Consider the following 20,547-nt stretch of genomic DNA (forward strand, 5'->3'; position numbering starts at 1 on the left):
AGATACCAGAAATCTTGAAAGGAGCATGGAGTCTCACAAAAACAAACATAGCATGCCTACGGTTTGAAGCTTGTTCTCTCCAACTCCCATCCATGTCTGTCTGTGTTGTTCACAAGTTAGTATCCACCAGCCATCAAAAGCAATGGAAGGTTCTTCTAGCCATTAATGCCCATTGAATAAATTCCTTTAGCAAGAAGCTATACAGAATATATTTATTGACACAGGCGCATCTATATGTCCAAATCTACAGCAATCAGCATAATTTGCCAATGTTTCCTTCCTTATTTGAATAGTCGATAGCAAGAAATCAGTTGTAAAAATGTAAAATATTCTGATGACTGTTCTTCATCTGTCAAAGAGTTCCTGCTTATTCCAGAATCCCAAATTTCTATATTGCAGCTGAAATACTTTCCAAAAGAAAAAGGCAGCTTTCCCCAACTGGTATCCATCAGATGTTTTACTAGCTGGGGCTGATGGTACTTGTAGTCCAAAACATTTGGAGGGTACCAAGTCAAGGAGGCATATCTAGAAGCTGTGGAATCTTAAGTACCAAGGACTAGGTCTGGTTTACATGTTAACAGTCATAATATGATGGTTACCACATAATTAACTGTTCCTGTTCAGTAGCTCACAGTGTAAGTTAGTTGATTTCAATAAGTGATTGCAAGTGGTCAAAAAATAGTTTGCAGTGGCAACATTTTTTTAAATATAAGATGCAGGTGTTAAGCCATTAAATACCTATGTTTCACCTTGTTAACAAAATGCTACAATCCAAAGTGGCCTCCAGATGAGTGCAATAATAGCATGTCAACTGGCCCCAGGTCTACAACACTCGAACTACCGTATTTTCACTCCATAAGACGCACCTAGTTTTTAGAGGAGGAAAACGGGGGGGGGGGAGATGATTGCTTTCTTGAATTGTCCTAGGCATAGCAGCCAACTCCTAGAGGCCTAGGTGCCTTTGCCCCCCATTAAATATTTGAGGAAGTCCCCCCCAAATGTTGATGGGCATTGTCATTCTTAGTGTGCATGCACTTTGTCTTGAGGTCAGTTGCAGTGGTTCTCAACCTGTGGGTTCCCAGATGTTGTTGGACTACAACTCCCATCATCCCTCAACTCCCATTATCCCTGAGCTCTGGCCTTGCTAGCTAGGGGCGATGGGAGTTGTAGTTCAACAACATCTGGTGACCCACAGGTTGAGAAAGGCTGATACAGTATGTGAGGTGGGGCTTACCTGCCTCCCCAATATTTTATTCAAGTTGGAAGAGGGAGGGAAGGAAGGAAGGGAAGAAAGAGAGACAAGGAAGGAAGGAGAGAGAGGGGGAGGGAGGAAGAGAGAGGGAAGGGAGGAGGGAAGGAAGGGGTGAAAGAAAGAAAGAAAGAAAGAAAGAAAGAAAGAAAGAAAGAAAGGGAGGGAGGGAGGGAGGGGTGAAAGAGAGAGGGAAGGAAGGTGGGAGGAAAAGAGGGAGGGAAGGAAGGGGTGAGCGAGAGAGAGAAAGAGAGAGAGGGAGGGAGGGAAGAGAGGAAGGAAGGAAGGAGCCCGAGAGCAGGTTTCCCGCTGCGCGTGGCTCTGGCCTTCGCTCCATAGGACGCACGGGCTTTCCCCCTTCCTCTTTGGGAGGGGAAAAGTGCATCTTATGCAGCGAAAAATACAGTATTTTCTCCAGAGTAGCACCCATTAGATGGCTTGAAGATTATAGCATAGGTGGTTGGGGGGATTATAGCATAGGTGGTTGGGGGGATTATAACATAAAAAAATGGAAGAGAGGTCTGCTACAGATCAAGCAGGAACTTACAAATATTATTTGCATAGCATATTTAATTCACAAAGTGCACTGTAGCAGAATCCATTTCCTCAGTGGAAGTGTAGATTGTTGGCCTTTTCTTACACTTTTACAAATGCAAAGGTGTGACTTGCCCAAAGCCATGTCGAGTTCATAAATTTCAGTACTCTAGTTCTATGCCCATCAAATATTTATCTACATTCCATAAATATTGTTATGACAGCTTTGAAGAATGGTCATTCTATACAACTGGCTAATGCAAGACATTTGGAAGAGATTTTGCTATCCCCAGGGGCTGCACTGCATGATTTACCTTAGGTCAAGTCCTAAACCTGGGAACAGCACAGGTAGGGAGGCAGAAGAACTCCATGCCATGCAGGGTTGTGTGCCGCCACAACTCCCCATTACCGTGACCCTGTGTGAATCCCAGGCTGCTGATCTCTTATGATGGGACGAGCAGATGAGCCATGTGACTTGTTGGAATCAATAGCATTACATTGGCATATCTAGGACACACATCTATAAAACTTTAAGTGGAGATGCCTTAAAACCATAACTCATTCATTTTCTTCCATACAACTTCCTTGTTGCTTTTTTCTAATAAGGGATTTTTAATTTTTTGGTATGGAGAGCATAAATCAGGATTATCAGAAGAGAACTGTATCATAGATAACCTAGTGTACAAACTCCAGATAAAGTTCTTAGAAGTTATTTTTTCCTTTTGTTAGAAGTGAACGATATGCAGCTTCTAGATATGAGATACAGTGGCAGCAATATATCTCATTTTTTTTAACATACAGATGCAAAACCCATCAAAAAACCAGACTGGATCCACGTATGAAGCTGCCCCTGTATTTATAAAGGTAAGTAGCAGAATCTAGACAGCAGCAGCTTGAAGCCAAAGGTGCTGTGGCAGGAGTGGAAGGCATTTCTGCTCACAGGAGGCAGGTTGCTAAATCTCCCTTCCAGGGTTTGATTGCTGGGAGTGGAATGCTGGGCTAGACATACTTTGCAGGGCTTTTATGTTAACCTGCTTCCCCTTGGAATCTACCTCCAGGTGTTCCCTTTTGCTCAGTGATATCTCTTTGAAATACTCTCCACATTTGAAAAAGTGAAAATCCGCAACTGCTAGAGGTTTTATTTACAATTAAGTGGTATACAAATTCTTTTAAATAATACTCTAAGCAGTGTACAAGAAAATAAAAATCCAATTCCAAACTGTTGATCCCGTTTCTCTCTAAACAAAGTAAGTGTGGGGAAGTCTTTTGTCATGCATATTTACAGTACTTTTTAACTCCTTCAGGGTCTTCAAAACATTAGCACTACTAACGGCCAGCTAGTGGTGTTTGAATGTCGAATACGGGCATCACCCACTCTTCAAGTTCACTGGTACAGAGAGCACAATCAAATAATCGATTCTGCAGACTTCCGAATATTGAGAAAAAGTAGGTTTCCTGATTTTTTAAAAAAACTTCTGTATCTACTACCCAAATTTCCAATTTCAATTTATAAAAGAAAAAAGATTGTTTCAATCCATGGAATTTAACAAATCTAAACAAGCTGCAATCTGCAATAATGTCTCAAGTTTGTGCACAGTGTTCGGCAAATCCTGTTGAAGTCAATGAGACTTAAGCAGCCAATAGTTGAATAGCATGGCAAACCTAACAAATATCTACTTGCTGAGCAAAGTGCAGTTAAATATTACAAGCTTCTACCATGAAACATGCAGTCTGATACTACACGATTACTCAGATCTCATTTCAAGGAAAATACGCTATTAGATTAATATACATATGTGCATTATAACCAGGTGTTTATGGGGTTGTGTGACTGCTGCTGAACTGCATCTCTCCGGTTGGTGTCCATGGTAATGTCTAGTAAAAGAAATACATGACTGTCCTGTTCAGCATTTCCCCATTCTCTGCAAGTACCAGCCAATGAATGGGAACAGGGATAGAGGCCTGCTGAGCCAATGCCTTTTCATGTGTTTTCTTTTGCTAAAGAGAGTTTATTGGGAAGAGACATGTGGACTGGCAGCAGCCAGATGTCTGCATAATGTCTAGTTAGCCCCTAAAAAGCTTTAATATTGGCCTTTTGGTAATGCATCTTTCAAAAGTGTGGTCCATGGACTCAGGCTGTGTACATGTGGCATTTTATTCTAGAATCAGTGGAGACTAAGCATTTGGTTTTTCTACATAGTCCACACACAATCTAGATTTTTTTGCCCTTGAAAAGCACTTCTTGAGAAACCAGTTTATTTCTGAAAATAAAAGCTCACTGCAGATTTATTCTGCATTACCTCAAAGAGTGTCCATTTGAAACAAGATCAAAATAGATGTAGGTGGTCTTGAGTCTTGACAATAGGTGTGTGTGTCCACAGATGCCCAACGCTGTAGGTTGCGTATAGCAAGATCGCAATCACCACTTCAAGGTGAAGGTTTTCAAACACATATCATGTACCCTCTTTGGACATCAAGATCTGAAATCAATCTAGATTAAAAGCATGTGGAGGACAAGCATGGCTAATTCCAGACTGAGAGAAACTACATTTTTGTGCTGCAAATGAATTAATGTGCCCACACATTCTTGATTTCTAGTTAATTAAGACAGAATGAAGAAAATTGCTCAAGCAAAATTAAATGCAAATGTCTCCTTCTACCACAGATACATATGTAAAACAACAATTAAACTATTGTGTATTCCTGTTGTTTTGGGGCCTAATGCTAGCCTAGGGTTGACAGAAAACTAATATTGCTGGCAAGTAAATAAGTGCTTAGTTGTATCATAAGGTTCACAGCTTGTGTCTTTCAGATCTTCATTTTCAGTAGGCTTCACTAAACTATTAAGATCAATAGTCTTTCCATTGATTGAAAAGCAGTACAGATTGCACTCTTGGCATAATTTGATTGAAACCTAAGGTTAAAACCTAATAGTATTGACTATTGTTTAAGTGTTCACTTAAGTGGCTTTGTCCTAAATGGTACAGGAAAATATTTTATATGCAGTATATGCTGAGGCACTGGAGGTCAGTACTGAATAAGAGCAGCATTCTAACCTGTACTCTGTGCTTTTCCCAGACTTCAAGCATGCTCTCTGTTTCAGCTCTTTTCCAACAATGCATCCCTCCTCCAGCCCACCTACTGGAGGTAAAAACAGGTGGGACTGTGCAATCCTGGAGAAAGGAAGTGGGACAATCATTAAAATGAGAACAAGTGGGCTGTATTGGATGACAAGTAGCACAGATTATAAACTGATAAGAAGGCTATTATGAAATGCTAAGCCTGCATGGCATTTCAAACTGCATCAGTACCAGAATAAAGCCTAATCTCGAATGTCCCTCATATTAAATGAGGCTCCACTGACAGATGTGTTTTTCATCAGTGGGACTATACCGGTAGTATATTTATTAGGTTATGTATCTTGCAACAGTATTTGCTAGAGTCATTAGAAACCTGTGTATTCAGCTTGTTGAACAGCTCTTACTGCTAGGAAATTTGTCCTGAGCATAACAACTAAGCCATTGTCCATACTGATGTTCGCTCTCTCTGTCTCTCTTTGTGTGTGTTTCAGAGGCTTGTTCATCCCTGACCCCTGGTAAGTAATTCTAAAGGACTAGGCGGGAACTACCGGTAGTTGCTGAAAACCAGGCACATCCAACAACTAGTGACCCCAGATGAGAATGTGCATCCAGTCAGTACAATGAGGCTTAGCTGAGCGCAGCAATACAGAAGTGTCCCTGCATCAGTTACAACATGCACAGAATCTGCCTCGGTGTGCAGATATTTCTTGCTGCATCTGAGAGATATTGCTCAGCAAGCTGTATGCTGTATCATCAGTAAGAAATTCTGCAGCCTTCTGTGTAAAAGTGACACAACAGCAAGCAACGAAGTGCACATAATTTAATTTAATTTAATGACTTGAATTAGTTTACTCCCATGTAAGTAAACCTTGAATTGCAGTGGTATTTGTACACAGAATATCATATTGGTGTCATCCCTTCACAGCTGTTTTTATGTAGGCAAACCACGTTCTACATTCACCAGCCTGCATTTGTATGGTGGCCTCCTGAGTTTAGTTCTCAAAGCTTGAATGGGGTTAACATTTGCTCAGGCTTACATTTATATTAAACACATGTATTCTTGCTGTTTTAAAGGCTCTGCAGTTGCTGTTTGATTAGACTTTGCCTATTCATTTTATTTTGTCATAATTGAATTTGTTTAAAATCTTGTTAAAAATTGTTTTTTGTGAAAGTAGTCTTACTGAATATAGTGAACAGAGTGACAACAGAGTCTGCTTCAAATTTTTAAGAATAACCGTGCATTTATTCTCCATGCCTTAATTGCCAAAATAAACCATGAACTTCTATAGTGCTGCCTTTTTACCCAAGAAGTGCTTAATTTCCAGTAATAAAATCTCAGTTCTTTGGAAAATTAGGTCAATTCCTACTGGTATTATGAGAGAAATGGTAATATGGCAATGTTTAAAAATTCATTTTTAAGTGTCTCATTCAGCTATTACCTCCTTCCAGAGGAAGTTTGCACCTTAGTGATTACAGAAGCATTTCCTGAAGATTGTGGAATATTTAAATGCATTGCTGAAAACAAGTTCGGCGCAGTAGCCTCCAGTGCATACCTTTTTGTTTCCCAAGGTAATTGCAGATTCTTCGCCCTCTCAGTTTTGGTGGGAGGGTAGGATGCTGTTTCTTCTCTGGAAGGATGACTTCTATTTCCCACTCGTGCAAAACAGCCTTGTTTAAGCCTGGAATAGCTTGTTGCCAGCTGTGCAGCAGAGCAAAATGATCAGACTATATATACACAAATTGAAAGCTAAAAATGATTGTTTTAAATATATCTAGTGAAGCTTTAGACACACAACTTGCCTGGTCTAAAGACACTTTCTGAAAACTGAGTGCCTAGAGCAGGGGTAGGCAAACTAAGGCCCATGGGCCACAAGTGGCCCACGGGGGTTGTTTAACCGGCCCACGAGCCGCCCCCGAACTGAGCCGCCCACTAGGTGAGTCCCCCGCACTGCGCTAAACCGGCACAGCGCGGCGCAGGGACTCGCTTCTGCGGCGCTGGAAATCGCGCCTGCGCAGACGCCAGAAATTGCGGGCATGCGTGTGTGATCCGGCCCATGGAGGGATCTCCACTGGAGTGAACCGGCCCAGGCAAGGTAAACCTTGCTGACCCCTGGCCTAGAGCATGGGTAGGGAAACTAAGGCCCGGGGACTGGATCCGGCCCTATCGCCTTCTAAATCTGCCCCATGGATTGTCTGGGAATCAGTGTGTTTTTACATGAGTAGAATGTGTGCTTTTATTTAAAATGCATCACTGGGTTACATGTGGGGTATAGGAATTTGTTCTCCCCCCCCCCCCCCAAAAAAATATAGTCAGGTCCCCCACAAGGTCTGAGGGACAGTGGTCCGGCCCTGTGCTGAAAAAGTTTGCTGACCCCTGGCCTAGGGAATTAACGGAGATAATCAAGCCTTGCATTGCTCAGTACTGATAGCCTTGGACTTCCATGCAAGTTGTTCTGAGCTTTCCAAAGAATAATATGTATACTTTGCTTTAATTAACTAAATCTAAATCAAGGCATATAAATGGAGATTTGTTTGGTGCAATTCAAAGACAATACAAAACGCTTTTGTGTTTCTTTATAGTCCCTAACGTTCTCTCTTTTTATTTCTTTAAAAGCCTGCTCTTATTACCGTATTGGTTCTGGATTCTGTACCTGATTCCACAAGGATTTCCATCCTTAGTTTCTCTCTTTTCAGATAAGAACTGTCAGTTTATAAATAGTTTTAGTTGTTTTAGTTTCACTCAAAATATGCAAATCCTTTTCATCAAGAAGATACGGTGGAATTTCCCTGATGAGTAAAGAGATTAGAGAGAGAGTTACAATATGGCTCTTTAGAAATCGCTTTCCCACCCCCAAACTAGACAAAAATACAATGGTGTGGGTCAGTGCTTTTGGTTTTATATCTAAATTGTGCTTTTCAGGAACAGAGGAGATTGAAGGATTTGAAGTGGCTCCCTCACTGTCAGCTACGCCAGCCACAATGAATGTTCTCTCTACACCAAACAGCCAATGCGTAGGAATGGGAAGTGATGTAGACAACAAACCTTCCAGTGTTACACTACAAAAGTCTTCTGGCTCATCAAGTCCAGAGGAACCTGAAGGTTCCTGGTGGCGAAACTATGGTGATGAGAGCAAGGATTTTAGTGACATTTATGAAGAAACTTCAGATAACTCATATCATAGGTAAGTCAAAGCAAAGATTCTAATGACTCTTCTACTCAACTGTAGGAACTGCTTTCATCATAAAACACTGCAAACAATACCCCCCCAAAAATTACCCCAGATCTATAGGATATGAATGGATTTTGGAAGCACAGTTTCTGGTTTGCCTGCAGACAAATTTACCTTTTCATCTAGCCATGCAATTGCAAAGCCAGCTAGCTTTATATGCTCATAGACATTTTAATTTTGATGAATTTGCCACAAAAGTCAGGCAGGCTGTCAAGTACAGACCCTTTAATTCAGTGGTAGGGTACAGCACAATAATGGTAAGCACAGCTGCAAACATTTTCATCTGGCCACAGATTTTCCAAAATATGACTCAAATTAAAACTAATTTTTGCTCTCTGAGGTTAAAAGATCAGCACTGTAGCAAAAGGAAAGAAAAAGAAAAACCATAGAAAATTATTGTCTATGCATAAAACTAAAATAAATACCTGAACCCATGTCAAGTTCACTTGAGAACTAACACTTCATTGAGATAATGTTTGCCTCAAGAATGTCAGTTTCCTGTGATAAAAAGCAATGAGTAGTTCATTTGAGTTGAATATTTTATTTTTAAATTTGGTAATCAACATTTTAAAAACAATTACCTGTTCTTAATGCACCACTACAAATGAGTCAAGAGTTCCTAGTGCAATGATTTACACCTCTATAAAATTAATTTCAATAGCATGGCTATCTCTAAATTATAAATTAAAAAAATATCAGTTTATTTTTATTTTAGTGACACCAAATTTTGATTTGGTTCTTAAAACCAATTTGGTTTTTCTGTCTAACATCGTATCATCTCATGGTGGCTTACAATACAATAAAACAGGAAGACAGCACTATGATAAGACTTAATTCAATGAAACTTATAAAAGCAGTATAAAATACGGAACCGCAACCTGGGCTCTTCACTTGTCCAAAGAACCACAACTGTTCACTTGCAATAGCAACATAATTCCTAATAATATCCAAAAAAAACCTGGCAAACATAAGTTTTCACCTGGCACCAAAATCTCAATGTCAGTCATGACTCTAGGAAGAGGATATTCTGTGGTCAGGGTGCCACCACAAAGAACGCCCTATCCCATGTCACCACATAATGCACTTCAGCTGATTGGTAGAACAATGAGAAGGGCCTCCACTCCAGAACTAAGATAATGGGCAAGCTGATGCAGAGAGAGGCATTATTCAGTTGTTTAAATCCTAAGATACTTAGAACTTTGTGGGTATACACCATCACCTTGAATTCCACCTTCTTCTTCTTCTTCTTCTTCTTCTTCTTCTTCTTCTTCTTCTTCTTCTTCTTCTTCTTCTTCTTCTTCTTCTTCTGTGATCACTCATAGCTGAGTAAGATTGTCTTCCATAAACACGATTTTAAAAATGAGTCCGTAAGTGACTGTGGAGGCCAATTCTGGATCCACACATCAGGGGCGTACCCAGGATCAAAACTAGGAAGGGGGGGCAAGCCATGGTCATTCAGGGGCGGGGCCAAGGCACGGGAGGGGAGGGGCCACGAAGTAGGAATGTGGGCGGGGCTATAGGGCCAGCGGGCCCGACGACATCGTGGTGGAGGTGGCAGCGGCCACCTTGTGCTTCTGGGGCTGGCAGCGTCGGCGGCTACCCTGCTTGGCTAGAGAGGACGGGAGGGTTGGACAGGCGAGAGGGGGTGGCAGGGTGGGTGAAGGCAAGGCAAGGCACGGCCGCAGTCACAACGGCTCCGAGGCATTGTTGCATATCAGCATAATATTTCAACCATGTCGTGGGTTCAAGCCTCACCTTAGGAAAAAAATCCTGCATTGCAGGAGGTTGGACTAGATGACCCTTGTGGTTCCTTCCGACTACAATTCTATGATTCTATTGATATATTACCATAGCAAATGCATCATTCTGCTTTCTTGAATTGTCCTACTCCTAGGCATAGCAGCCAACTCCTAGAGGCCTAGGTGCCTCCCCCCCGCAATTGCTGGTAAATACCGTATTTGAAAGAGTCATCCCCCCCATGTTGATGGGCTTTCTATGTGGGGCTTATCTGCCCCCCCCAGTATTTTATCAAAGATGGAAGAGGGAGGGAAGGAAGAAAGAAATAGAGAGAGGGATAACTCACATTTGTGGGTGCCTCTGGGTGACGCTGTGATGCTGGAACTCTGTACGCCTGTACAGGAGTCTTGTAAGCAGCTTCTCTCTGCTTGATTTACAGCAGGCACGTCCAACAGATAGATTGTGATCTACCAGTAGATCACTGGATGTCTGTGGTAGATCACTGCTAGATCACTGGCACCCCTAAAAAACGCTCACCCAAAATTTTCCTCCTCCCTAAAAAAAGCTGAACTATGACCAGAAGCCCTAAACAAAAATGGGCCTCCCTCCCTCCTAAAAGAAGCTCAACGAGTTTGACCCAAACCCCCCAAAACAGGGCTTCCCTTCCTTAAAAAAACTCCACAGCTTTGATCCGAACCCCCCAAAAGGGGGTAGATCACTCCCAGTTTTTAACTCTGTGAGTAGATCAGAGTCTCTTGGGAGGTGGCCACCCCTGATTTACAGTATACAGATGCAGGAGGAGGGGCAGACTAGAACACCACTGCTTTTTATAAACATCACTGTGTCTATCAAAGCTACAGCCCCCCTTTTTCTTATTCACTTCCTTTTAGCCTTGCAGAGCCACCTTAGTCAAATTGAATCCTCTGCACCCTCATTAAATCATCAATAGAACTCCTAATGCGATCCCTGAATGCTCATTAACAACTCCCCCTGAAGAACAATAGGGTGAAGTGGTGAGCTATCAAATCTTGCTTGAAGGGGGATATCTGCTCCATTGTCTTAACTGCTTAACTACCGGTAGCCACTTTGCTTTATTTATTTGATGTGTTTTTGTTACAGCTGTGTTCCTGCCCACCCCCCAGCAAGCGGAGACCGAGCTGCTCTCGCTAAAGCAAAGCCCTTTCCACTTCAGTTTTTGAAGGGGAAAAGTGCTGGTGATGGTCTGTAAAATACATTGATTTTTTGCTTTTGGGGGGCAGCTGCCCCCCCTGCCTACGCCCATGCCACACATCCTTCCACACTGGGGACATTGGTTGAGTTGGTTGATCACAGAGTAGATTTGCCAAGCGTGCCTTCCTCTTAGCATGTTTCTCCCTTGCATCCTGAGTTCGAGTGTCTTCAAAGTCCTTGATACCTTTGGTAAAGGCTGTTCTCCAGTTGGAGCACCCGCAGGCCAGTGTTGCCCAATTGTTGCTGTTTATACATTTTTTAATTTTTTTTGCCTTGAGGCAGTCTTTAAACCTCTTTTGTTAACCACCAGCATTACACTTTCCATTTTTAAGTTCGGAATAGAGTAGTTGCTTTGGAAGACTATAATCAGGCATCCGCACAACAGGACTAGTCCAACGAAGCTGATGTTGAAGTGTAGCCTTATTAGCTTACTAATGGTTCTTTTAAGTTGCGCCCAGGCAGGGACAGAGACAGTCAATAACGAATCTCTCCCTTCAGAAGAATCATTGCTTCAACACTGGTGATCTTTGCTTCTTCCAGTACACTGGTATTAGTTCATTTGTCTTCCCAAGTGATGTGTAAAAATTTTCGGAGACACTGTTGATGGAACCTTTCAAGGAGTTGGAGATGGCGTTTATAAGTGGTCCATGTTTCACAAGCATATAGTAAGGTTGGTAGGCAGCCATAAATTGTCCAGATCATAAAGAAGAAGGTATATCTAGGTCTAGTATAATGTTATGAAACATTTAAGCCTGTAAATTTGTGTGCTTTGGACTAGCAAAATACATTATGCATTAATCCATACATGGGATGTTATTGAAATTCTTCACAAGCCTAATTCCAAGGGAAATGATTGAATAAGGGGAATTCCAAGGGAAATAAATGATTAAGTCTCCAGTCCTATATACTTACCTGGGAGAAAGTCCCATTGAACTTAATATGACTGACTTCTGAGTAGACATGTGTAGGATCTTCTGGCTCCTTAACAGATTTATTGTGTGTCATAGCTAATGTTGTAATAAAGCCTTTAAGGAACTATGGGACTCTTTAGAATTTCAGAAATCCAGAGTTGTAGAATGTGATACCTGATCTCTCTTGAGGCAGTGGTTGTTTTCTGTCTCTGGCATAAAGATGTTTTGGGCCAGGCTTTATTTTCTAGTTTCAACATCGTAATGGCAAGTTCAGCATGATTTTTTACAAGGTTGTTTTTAGAAGAGGTAGATACTGGAGACTTGTATCTCTGTAGTAATCTTTATTTCTTTACACATTAGAGCACGCAGGCTTTATGAAGCTGATAGTTATCCTGCAGTTTCCTTCTATGCCTGCTAATTCTGACTTTTGACTAAAAAGGCATAGTTTCAGTCACATAGCCAGTTTCCTTTTCATAATCACTATTTTCTTTAGGAGGAATTTTATGCTAATCGGTACCCAATTAATGCTTGCTTGATAGAATGAGTGTCTAAAGTACTGGTATGTGAGCTTAATTTTACATTTCTAATCAGAACCTTAATAGTTTTCTCTGGAAAAGATAAACAATCCAAAAAGGAAGTAGGTACTTTTGGTTTGCACATTTAAACTTTTCTCTCCGCTACCAATATAGATCAAAGCAATACTTCATTAACATATTCTTTTGAACTGCAAATTCAATTTAGGGTGTAACATTGGAACTGTTATTTGTAGTGGAAATTGGGGAAATAAACCTTTAGCTTTTTGGCTGACCTCAGTTACAGACAATTTCTCATTCCTGTTTGTTCCTGGATGGAACTTCTCACCTCCTCCAGTTGTAGCTCAGAAGTTGTTATTCTTCTGCAGCTCAAAGCATGCAATGTGAAACTGCAGATTAAATGGTCTAAACCTAACATGTTTATTCAGAAGCAAAGCCCAGTGATTTTTCAGTTGGCTTTAGTTTCATGTAAGCATGCTTAGGTATGCAGCCCAAGATGGAACTTTGGGACAGGAAGTGAACATGCTGTGCTACAGTGGAGAATGTATTGGATAATGGAAATGACAGGGTTGCATTTGGACCCAGTTTAAAGGTAAAGGGACCCCTGACCGTTAGGTCCAGTTGTGGACGACTCTGGGGTTGCAGCGGTCATCTCGCTTTACTGGCCGAGGGAGCCAGCGTACAGCTTCCGGTTCATGTGGCCAGCATGACTAAGCCGCTTCTGGCGAACCAGAGCAGCACACGGAAACAGCGTTTACCTTCCTGCTGAAGCGGTACCTATTTATCTACTTGCACTTTTATGTGCTTTCGAACTGCTAGGTTGGCAGGAGCATGGACCAAGCAACGGGAGCTCACCCCATCACGGGGATTCGAACCGCCAACCTTCTGATCGGTAAGCCCTAGGCTCTGTGGTTTAGACCACAGCACCACCCGCGTCCCTAAACCCAGTTTAGTGCACCCTAAAACAAGGCTGGGGAACCTGTGGTCCTCCGATGACATTGGACACCCAACTCCCACCAATCCTTACCATTGGCCATGCTGCAACTGGAAGGCCAACGGGTTTCTCAGAAGCCAGGCACTATATTGTAAAGGCTGCCAGTTTCCATACAATCTTTGTTCCTTATGATTTGTGGTTGCACAGCTGGGCTTTTGTCACTCCAGCATCATATTAGTGGGATGCTCTTCCTAAAGAGGTCTGCACACCCACCTCAATGCCAATGAGGAGAGCAAACTTAAATTATTCAGAAAAGCCTTTGGGGTTATTTGAACTAGGCTGAACAATCACAATGGCTTCTATGGCTTTTTGCTGGCATTTATTTTGTTTTTACCAGTTGTATAGATTTTAAATCAAGTTGTTTGCAGGCTGCTTTGGCCACACACACCCAAAAAAGATGGGCTATAAACATTTTATTAAATTAATAAACAATGCAAGACTTGGAATGCCTTCTAAGCCACGGTCAGCATAAGTACTTACTTATTTATAAGACTTTAGTGATCTCCAGAAAAAAAAGGGGGGCACATTATCTACCTGGCCCTGGCCTCTGCCTGGCTCTGCAAGGGCCTGCCTTTAACAGGGGCATTCTGAAAATGTCAAATCGGGGACATTCTGTGCAAGGCTGGATTATAACGCTGCAGCCGAACTCCTTTACAGTAAAGGAGTTCAAGATCTCGTGCAAATCTCTAAACTGAAACCTAGGCTGGAACTTCTCCAAGGAGGGAGGCAAGAAGCATCCCCGCCGGTGTATTGTGAAGGAAATCCGAGACTAGATGCCCAGAGAAGAAGAAAAACAATCACAAGCCTGTGACCGTTTTCATTTTTCGACGTCTCTCCACCATAAGCTAAGTATCCAGACACCTAGTCGGTTGGAACCGTCTGCCGAGACTCCCTGCGAGAGAGGAAGGTCAGAGGGGTGCTTGAACAAAAGGAGCGCCTGCAGGGCTAGGTTGGAAATCTGATCGGGTGCGACACAATCTCCCCGAGGCTCCGTTTCAGAATCAAAGTCCCCTCGACGGCTGGAATGGGTGTGTTTTATTTCGAAGCGGCTGCTCAACTATATAATCCAGTGCACTAGTTTATTCTGCCTCGTTAAACTCTCCTTCACTTCTTCACCTTCGCGCCTATCCTTCCACAAACAAGTGGAGCGGCTTCAGTTCGTCCCTTCTCTTAGCTGCCTGAGCCAACCGCTTTGCAAACGAAATGCCCAGTTAGATCATAATTTTACCTTTTCCTCCAGAGCCGGGCTTTGGTTCGGAAAGTTCACCCGGTTCAGCACCGCTGTTCTCTTGGAAGAGGCCCGCTGAAGTTGGAGCCAGAGGATCATGTGCAAAATTTAGGCGCAGTTGGCAACCGCAGAGCATCCGGGTGCGCAGGAATGGTAACGCTCCCGAGGATGCCCTTGGGGCGGTGGGATTAGTTCGATGCTATTCCGGGCTCGGTAGGCTGTGAGCTGCAATTTGCTTTGAATTGTAGTCCCAGTGAAGATCGGTGGGCGTCTTTTTCCCGGGGGTGGGGGGGGGGCTTCAGTGAGATGGCCGGTACTGCAACCTTAATCGATGAATGAAAAGTTGTTTTAGCAGTTGGGAGCACTTCTCTTGCAAATGTGTTCTTTTTTCTTTCTGTTTTAAGGGAGCCTTTTTCACCAAACTTAATTTTATTCTGTCCTCCCCCAAATCCACGTGCTACATACGGACATGTCAAAAGTTAGGCTTGCTAACTTTTCATTGCTTTTCTTTCTCCCCTCCCAGTATCGTTGCCCGCGCAGGCACCATGGGCAGGGAGGGGGCAGCTGCCCCCATCAAGTAAATACATAAAATAAATAACTAACTAAACTAACTGACCAATTGCATTGTAGATAATTTGGTTCTGCCCCCCCCCAACGCAAGGCCTCCCTCCCCAATAAATCTTGGCTACGCCCATGACAGGCGTCCCCGACCAAGAGTCTCAAAAGACTAGTGCAATGGTTTTAAGGTGGTAGGCGGCCTTTTGCACGCCTACTCTGAGTCTGGAGTAAGCCTGATTGAATCCCTTGGGGTAATATGCACGATATATCGGCCTGCCTAACAGAATCGCTCGGCAGCCTGTGTCCTAACTAACGAGAGATGACCGTGGTAGGGCAAGGGACTTTTATTTTGACATCTTAGCCTGGGTAGGTGGACAAGCGGGCACATCGGATGTCATTATTTGGCAGCAGATAAAAGTCACTGGCCTTATTAATACTAAGCAGAGAGCTACTATGATTGTAGTCTGTGTTAGTGAATGGCTGGTTTCCTCCACCAGCACTGGTTAAAAACGCCTCAGGTGATACCATCTTTTGACAACAGGTAAGACTCCCCTCCCGCTTTGCTTTTAAACCGCTGGAGCAGTAAGTGCCGCTTTAGAGGCTCCCGAGTGCTTAGGAAGCAAGTACAGTATTGCGTTAGTCTGCGAAAAGTGCATCTTGTAGAGAGTTAAGACCCACAGAGCCCAGCGAGAGTTTTGAGTAAAAACTCGTTTAGGATCTCGCTGTTAGTAATGGATGCGAGGTGCAGTGGAAACTTCTCTTTTAAGATGAGTTGGAAAGGGAACGTTTTGTATTTGTGCTCAGCAGGATATGTGTAAATAGCAAAGTCAATTATATTAGGATCTTACCGGCTCGGTTTGTTTTGGGGTCTGGAAGACACCTTCCAAGCTTTATAGCGGGGGTGGAGAGGAAGGGTCGGTGTTTTAGGGTGGTGGTGTAATATTAAAGTGTTCAGCCTTCTTTGCTATACCGACTTGAAGGTGATTTTGTCTTGCATTCTTGAAATGTGCAAAGAGGAAGAAGTAGAAGACTTGTTGCTTTCTTTTTCATAATTATTTACTTAGGGTTGCATCTTCTTTTAAATATTGAAAGGAAAAGGCTTTATACAGTGCACCCCTCCCTCCCTTAATAATCTTACTGGGGAATGTATGACCTCATGGAACCTCCTTTAGGTTCTCCTGTGAAGGGAAGACAACGTACTGTATTTACACACACACACACACACACACACACACACACACACACACACACACACACACATATATATATATATATATATATATATATATATATATATATAGTATAGTATAGTATAGTATAGCAAAACAGCTGATCTGGGACTCTGCAGGGGGAAGCAGCTGTTGTGCTGGTAGTTTTTGATTTGGAAAAATAGCTGATGGAGAAAGGGTTAAGCAGCTCTCCCCCCCCTACTCCTATTCAACCTTCCTCCTAGAGGTATTTTCACTTTAAAAAAACAGTGGCATGCATGAGATTTGGGGAACTTGCAGACAGGTGCTTGTGGGATGGGTGCTTTTGATGTATGCATTTTTGCGGTTTCCACACAACATTGTTGGTACTGTATAAGAATGGCAGCCTGTATTCTTCCCCCAACCTCATCAGGATTTATCCTGTCTGGGTTTAAAATATATCTATATATCTAATTAAGTTTTCTAAAAATTTTCCCAACAACTCAATACAAATCCCTGTCTGGAAGCACCTATCGGGTTTGCTGTACAGGTGGATTTCCCCAGTAACACATTAATTGTTGATTCCCCATAAGCAACTTCCTGAATTTTTGCTCAATTTTTTTTTAAAAAAACTTCCTCTTTATCTATAGCTTACATTTTGCATATGAAGAGTCATGTTAATAGGAATTGTTGCTAACTAAATCTGTAAATGCATGCTTCTTGTAACGTCCATATGAGCATGTGCCTGAGAGTGGCTATGACTGCTAGTTCGGACAGAAAATGAATTGGGTTAACATAATATCCTGTATGAGGTTTATCTTTTGTGAGTTGCAAAAGGTTGGGGTTAATTAAGTAATTCTAATTTATAAATTTTATATAATTAAAGTTGTTTCTGCATATTTGCTGCTCACTGATTTTGGTAGTTCTCTATAAATTGTTGATGAAACTGCAACTCTAAACCTGAAAGTGAGGTCTAAACTTTTAATGTTCCCAGATGAGCCACTAGCTTCCAAGGAACTACTTGGAATGACTACTTAGCTTAAAATGATAATAATAATAATAATAATAATAATAATAATAATAATAAATTATACCCCGCCCATCTGGCTGGGTTTCCCCAGCCACTCTGGGTGGCTAAATTTATTTAGTTGTGTATATAAATTTCTGTAGGGTGAGCACAAGACAGAAAAAGGCAAGCTTATTCATCCAATTAATTTCAGTGGGACATCAACACACATTTTCTGGTTAGAACTTGTATCTATAGTTGTAAAATTACAGCATAAAGAAATCTTGTTTTTTGAGAAGACTAACAGTATGTTAGTGAGGAGCCATGTTATGTTAACCCTAATATACTAGTATATTCTGTAACTTTTTAAAACGAATTCGAGTCAATTTAAGTGAGATGCATTAGAGCAGCTCATATACTTTTAGTGTTCTCGGCTTTGGGGAATTTTTTTTTTCTGATCTGCTTACGCTTTCTTCTGATACACAGCAGCTAGAAGCATCCCTTATAATGAAGGCAAGATTGGTGCTTGTTCATTGTACATTCCTTTTACTTTCACACAAGGTTGTGAAACCTCCATGGACAATTAGTGTTAACATTCTATAATTATATGTCATTTACGGAAGTAAAGTTTTGCTTTGTTTTTGTGGTCTCCAGTAGTTGACCGCTAGATTGTATGCTGAGCACTGTGATCATTTATTTAATGGGCTAGTATCTCTTAGTGGTATCTATAGGGGTAATCCAACAAAAGTACGTAACTCATTGAGTTCCATTGATTTCAGTGGGCGAGAGGTTTTAGGATGTTTGTAATCAACATGCAAATTAATATGTAATAATACTGTATATTTAAGCAAGTGTATTCACTATTGTATTTTGGAGAGCTGAACTTTCAAAAGCATGTAAAGCGGAAAACTTTTAATAAAGAATTAGGCGGGGGGGGGGAGAGGATAGACCTCCAGGATACTTTAGGTATAAGACATTATGTTTTGTCAGGGTTGGGCAACCATTGGAACCTTCCAGTCTGATAAGTCTACATGACTTTTTGCTAGTCATTGTGGCATGCCATTTATTTTTTATTTGTATTGTTTTCCTAAAGGAATTGCCATCATCAAGACAGCCACACACTGCTGAGGCAGGGATTCTGTTCCGCCCAGGAACCTAGCCGAGAAAGGCCACAAAATTTATCAGCTTATTCTTTCCAGCCACCAACCCAAAGCCCTTTTTTCACCTTCTAAAACACAGGACAATTGTGAAATCTTCCCCATGAGTGTCAGTAACCTCCCATCCGTGACCTCTATGTATCAACCAAGCATGTTTAACTATGAGCGTCCAAAACATTTTATCCAGTCTCAAAATACATATCAAGGGAAACCACAGCCTCCAGGACCAGAAACCTCTACTACGCTTCCAAGCAGGCAAACCAAACAGTCTTCCATTCTAATCCAGCCTTGTAATCCTAATGAGAAGAAGTTTTCTTCCTCCTCATCGCTGAGCTCGCCAATCTCACTCTCCTCACCTTCATATAGTGCTTCATTTCCCGTAACACCTGCATCTGCACAGTCTCCTGCTAGCTCCTCATCTGGGCAGAGGATTTCATCCATGCATAACCAGTCCCCTGCGGCATTCCTTTGCTCCGTGTTGCCCTCCCACTTTGATTATAATAGCCAAGGTCCTTCCTCAGTGGAGTCAAAGTAAGTATGTTCTTTCCCTTTGAAGTATGTGTTTGTATGGCTCTTGAAAACCCTTGGCCTGTTTCATCCTGTGCTCCCATGTACTGTACTCAGCTTCAGTGTTGACTCTGGAGACAGGAGGGGAAGCCAGGAATGGCAACCTTGAGAAGTGCCCTTCATTTTGCAAAGTCTGCTTTTGCTTTTCTAAATGCCAAGGGATGGGAGGTATGAGGCATGAGACTTTCCAAAGCTTAGCCTAAGAGAAGGCAGGACATGGTTGAAAAGTAAAAGTAGTTGCAGAATGTCCCATTCAGTTTTTTAGTTGGATACTTAAACCAGGCCCCAAATGCATGATTATATTGGTGCTCTTCACCTCAGTCTCCCCACCCTGGCCTCCTGGTTGGCGTATGATAAAAGCCATGTCTGTTAAGGGATCCTTTTTAAAGAGAGGATAAATAAATGGTTTTATCTTAAGCCAGATACGTATCCCTTACATTTTTCCAGGTTTTAAACATGAATTGTGGCTCTGTCTTTTTGTGAAAATAGGTGGGGGGACTGCTTGAGTGATTTAGATGTTGATTGACTTTAGTAGGGCTACCCCCACCAAGCAAATTTGCTACAATCCTAAGTGGACCCAAGTCCAGTTGAACTCATGATTTACTTCTGGGTAAAACATGCTTAGGACTGTACTGTTAACTCATAACCAAAGTTAGTCTTTCACTGTGTTTAGTGGGGCTTACTCCCCACTGAGGAAGTCTTGGATTTCAGCCCTAGTGGTAATTCCTCGTACAGTAGGAATTATCAAGCCAAGCAATTTACACGAAACAAGTGGAATTATTCCCTGGGTACAATCTATCCTCAGTGGAAATATCTCCTGCTGCTCTCCAGTATATTATGGTTTTGATAATGTATATTTAGATCAGACAAATATATAATGGAATAAATATATTGTGGGAAATTGAAGAATGAAAATTCTTCCCCTGCTACCCTTAAATTCTTTGAAATGTTTTATTGACAGTCAGCTTTCTTGAAAAACAAGCTTCATACCAATTAGGATAAGTGTTTTGTTCCCAGAATAAAGGACAACTCTTGGTAGTGCCCAGACAGAACGCAATGTTCCACCTTCCTTGTCTCTCCAAACAACCCTTTCTTTCTGTGCTGTGTAAAGCTGTGGCATTCCTATTCTGCATAATATCTGAAGGGCACAAAGGAGCACCAATGGCAGGAGTGTTTCCTAATCATAATAGGACTGAAATGCAGGTGCTACAAAGGCAAGACGTTTGGGAACAGCAATGCCAGTTGCCATTCTATTTAGAGAATTTGTCTGTAAGGGTTACACGTTCCTGCGTTAGCCAGCATAATACATGATACATTATAAAATACTTTGCATTCCTTTAATGCTT

At 41.9% G+C, this 20,547-nt stretch overlaps 1 protein-coding gene and 1 long non-coding RNA gene across 27 annotated transcripts in view; one reads left to right on the forward strand and one right to left on the reverse strand.

Moving 5' to 3' along the window:
* MYOT (myotilin) overlaps positions 1 to 20,547 on the forward strand; it is a 58,740-nt gene that overhangs the window by 24,101 nt on the left and 14,092 nt on the right. For 15 of the 26 annotated variants that reach the window (XM_088661947.1, XM_088661950.1, XM_088661943.1 and 12 more), the window contains 5 exons: positions 2,585 to 2,647; positions 3,088 to 3,229; positions 5,355 to 5,378; positions 6,313 to 6,432; positions 7,784 to 8,045. In XM_088661947.1, the coding sequence (XP_088518073.1) occupies positions 2,585 to 2,647; positions 3,088 to 3,229; positions 5,355 to 5,378; positions 6,313 to 6,432; positions 7,784 to 8,045 (611 nt within the window). Of the gene's footprint in view, positions 1 to 2,584; positions 2,648 to 3,087; positions 3,230 to 5,354; positions 5,379 to 6,312; positions 6,433 to 7,783; positions 8,046 to 14,739; positions 14,880 to 15,743; positions 15,826 to 15,880; positions 16,027 to 16,626; positions 16,740 to 18,570; positions 19,166 to 20,547 lie in introns of those variants that run through there. The other 11 variants (XM_035105532.3, XM_088661955.1, XM_035105533.3 and 8 more) reach the window with 7 other exon arrangements.
* Positions 3,223 to 14,865, reverse strand: LOC118080383 (uncharacterized). Its single transcript, XR_015948166.1, has 5 exons — positions 14,727 to 14,865; positions 7,515 to 7,650; positions 6,417 to 6,562; positions 4,840 to 4,956; positions 3,223 to 4,263 (listed from the first exon to the last, which is right to left on the reverse strand). It is a non-coding gene; the product is annotated as an uncharacterized LOC118080383 (long non-coding RNA).

This window comes from Zootoca vivipara, chromosome 2 (assembly GCF_965207765.1).
Source record: "Zootoca vivipara chromosome 2, rZooViv2.hap1.1, whole genome shotgun sequence".
Classification (NCBI taxonomy): domain Eukaryota; kingdom Metazoa; phylum Chordata; class Lepidosauria; order Squamata; family Lacertidae; genus Zootoca; species Zootoca vivipara.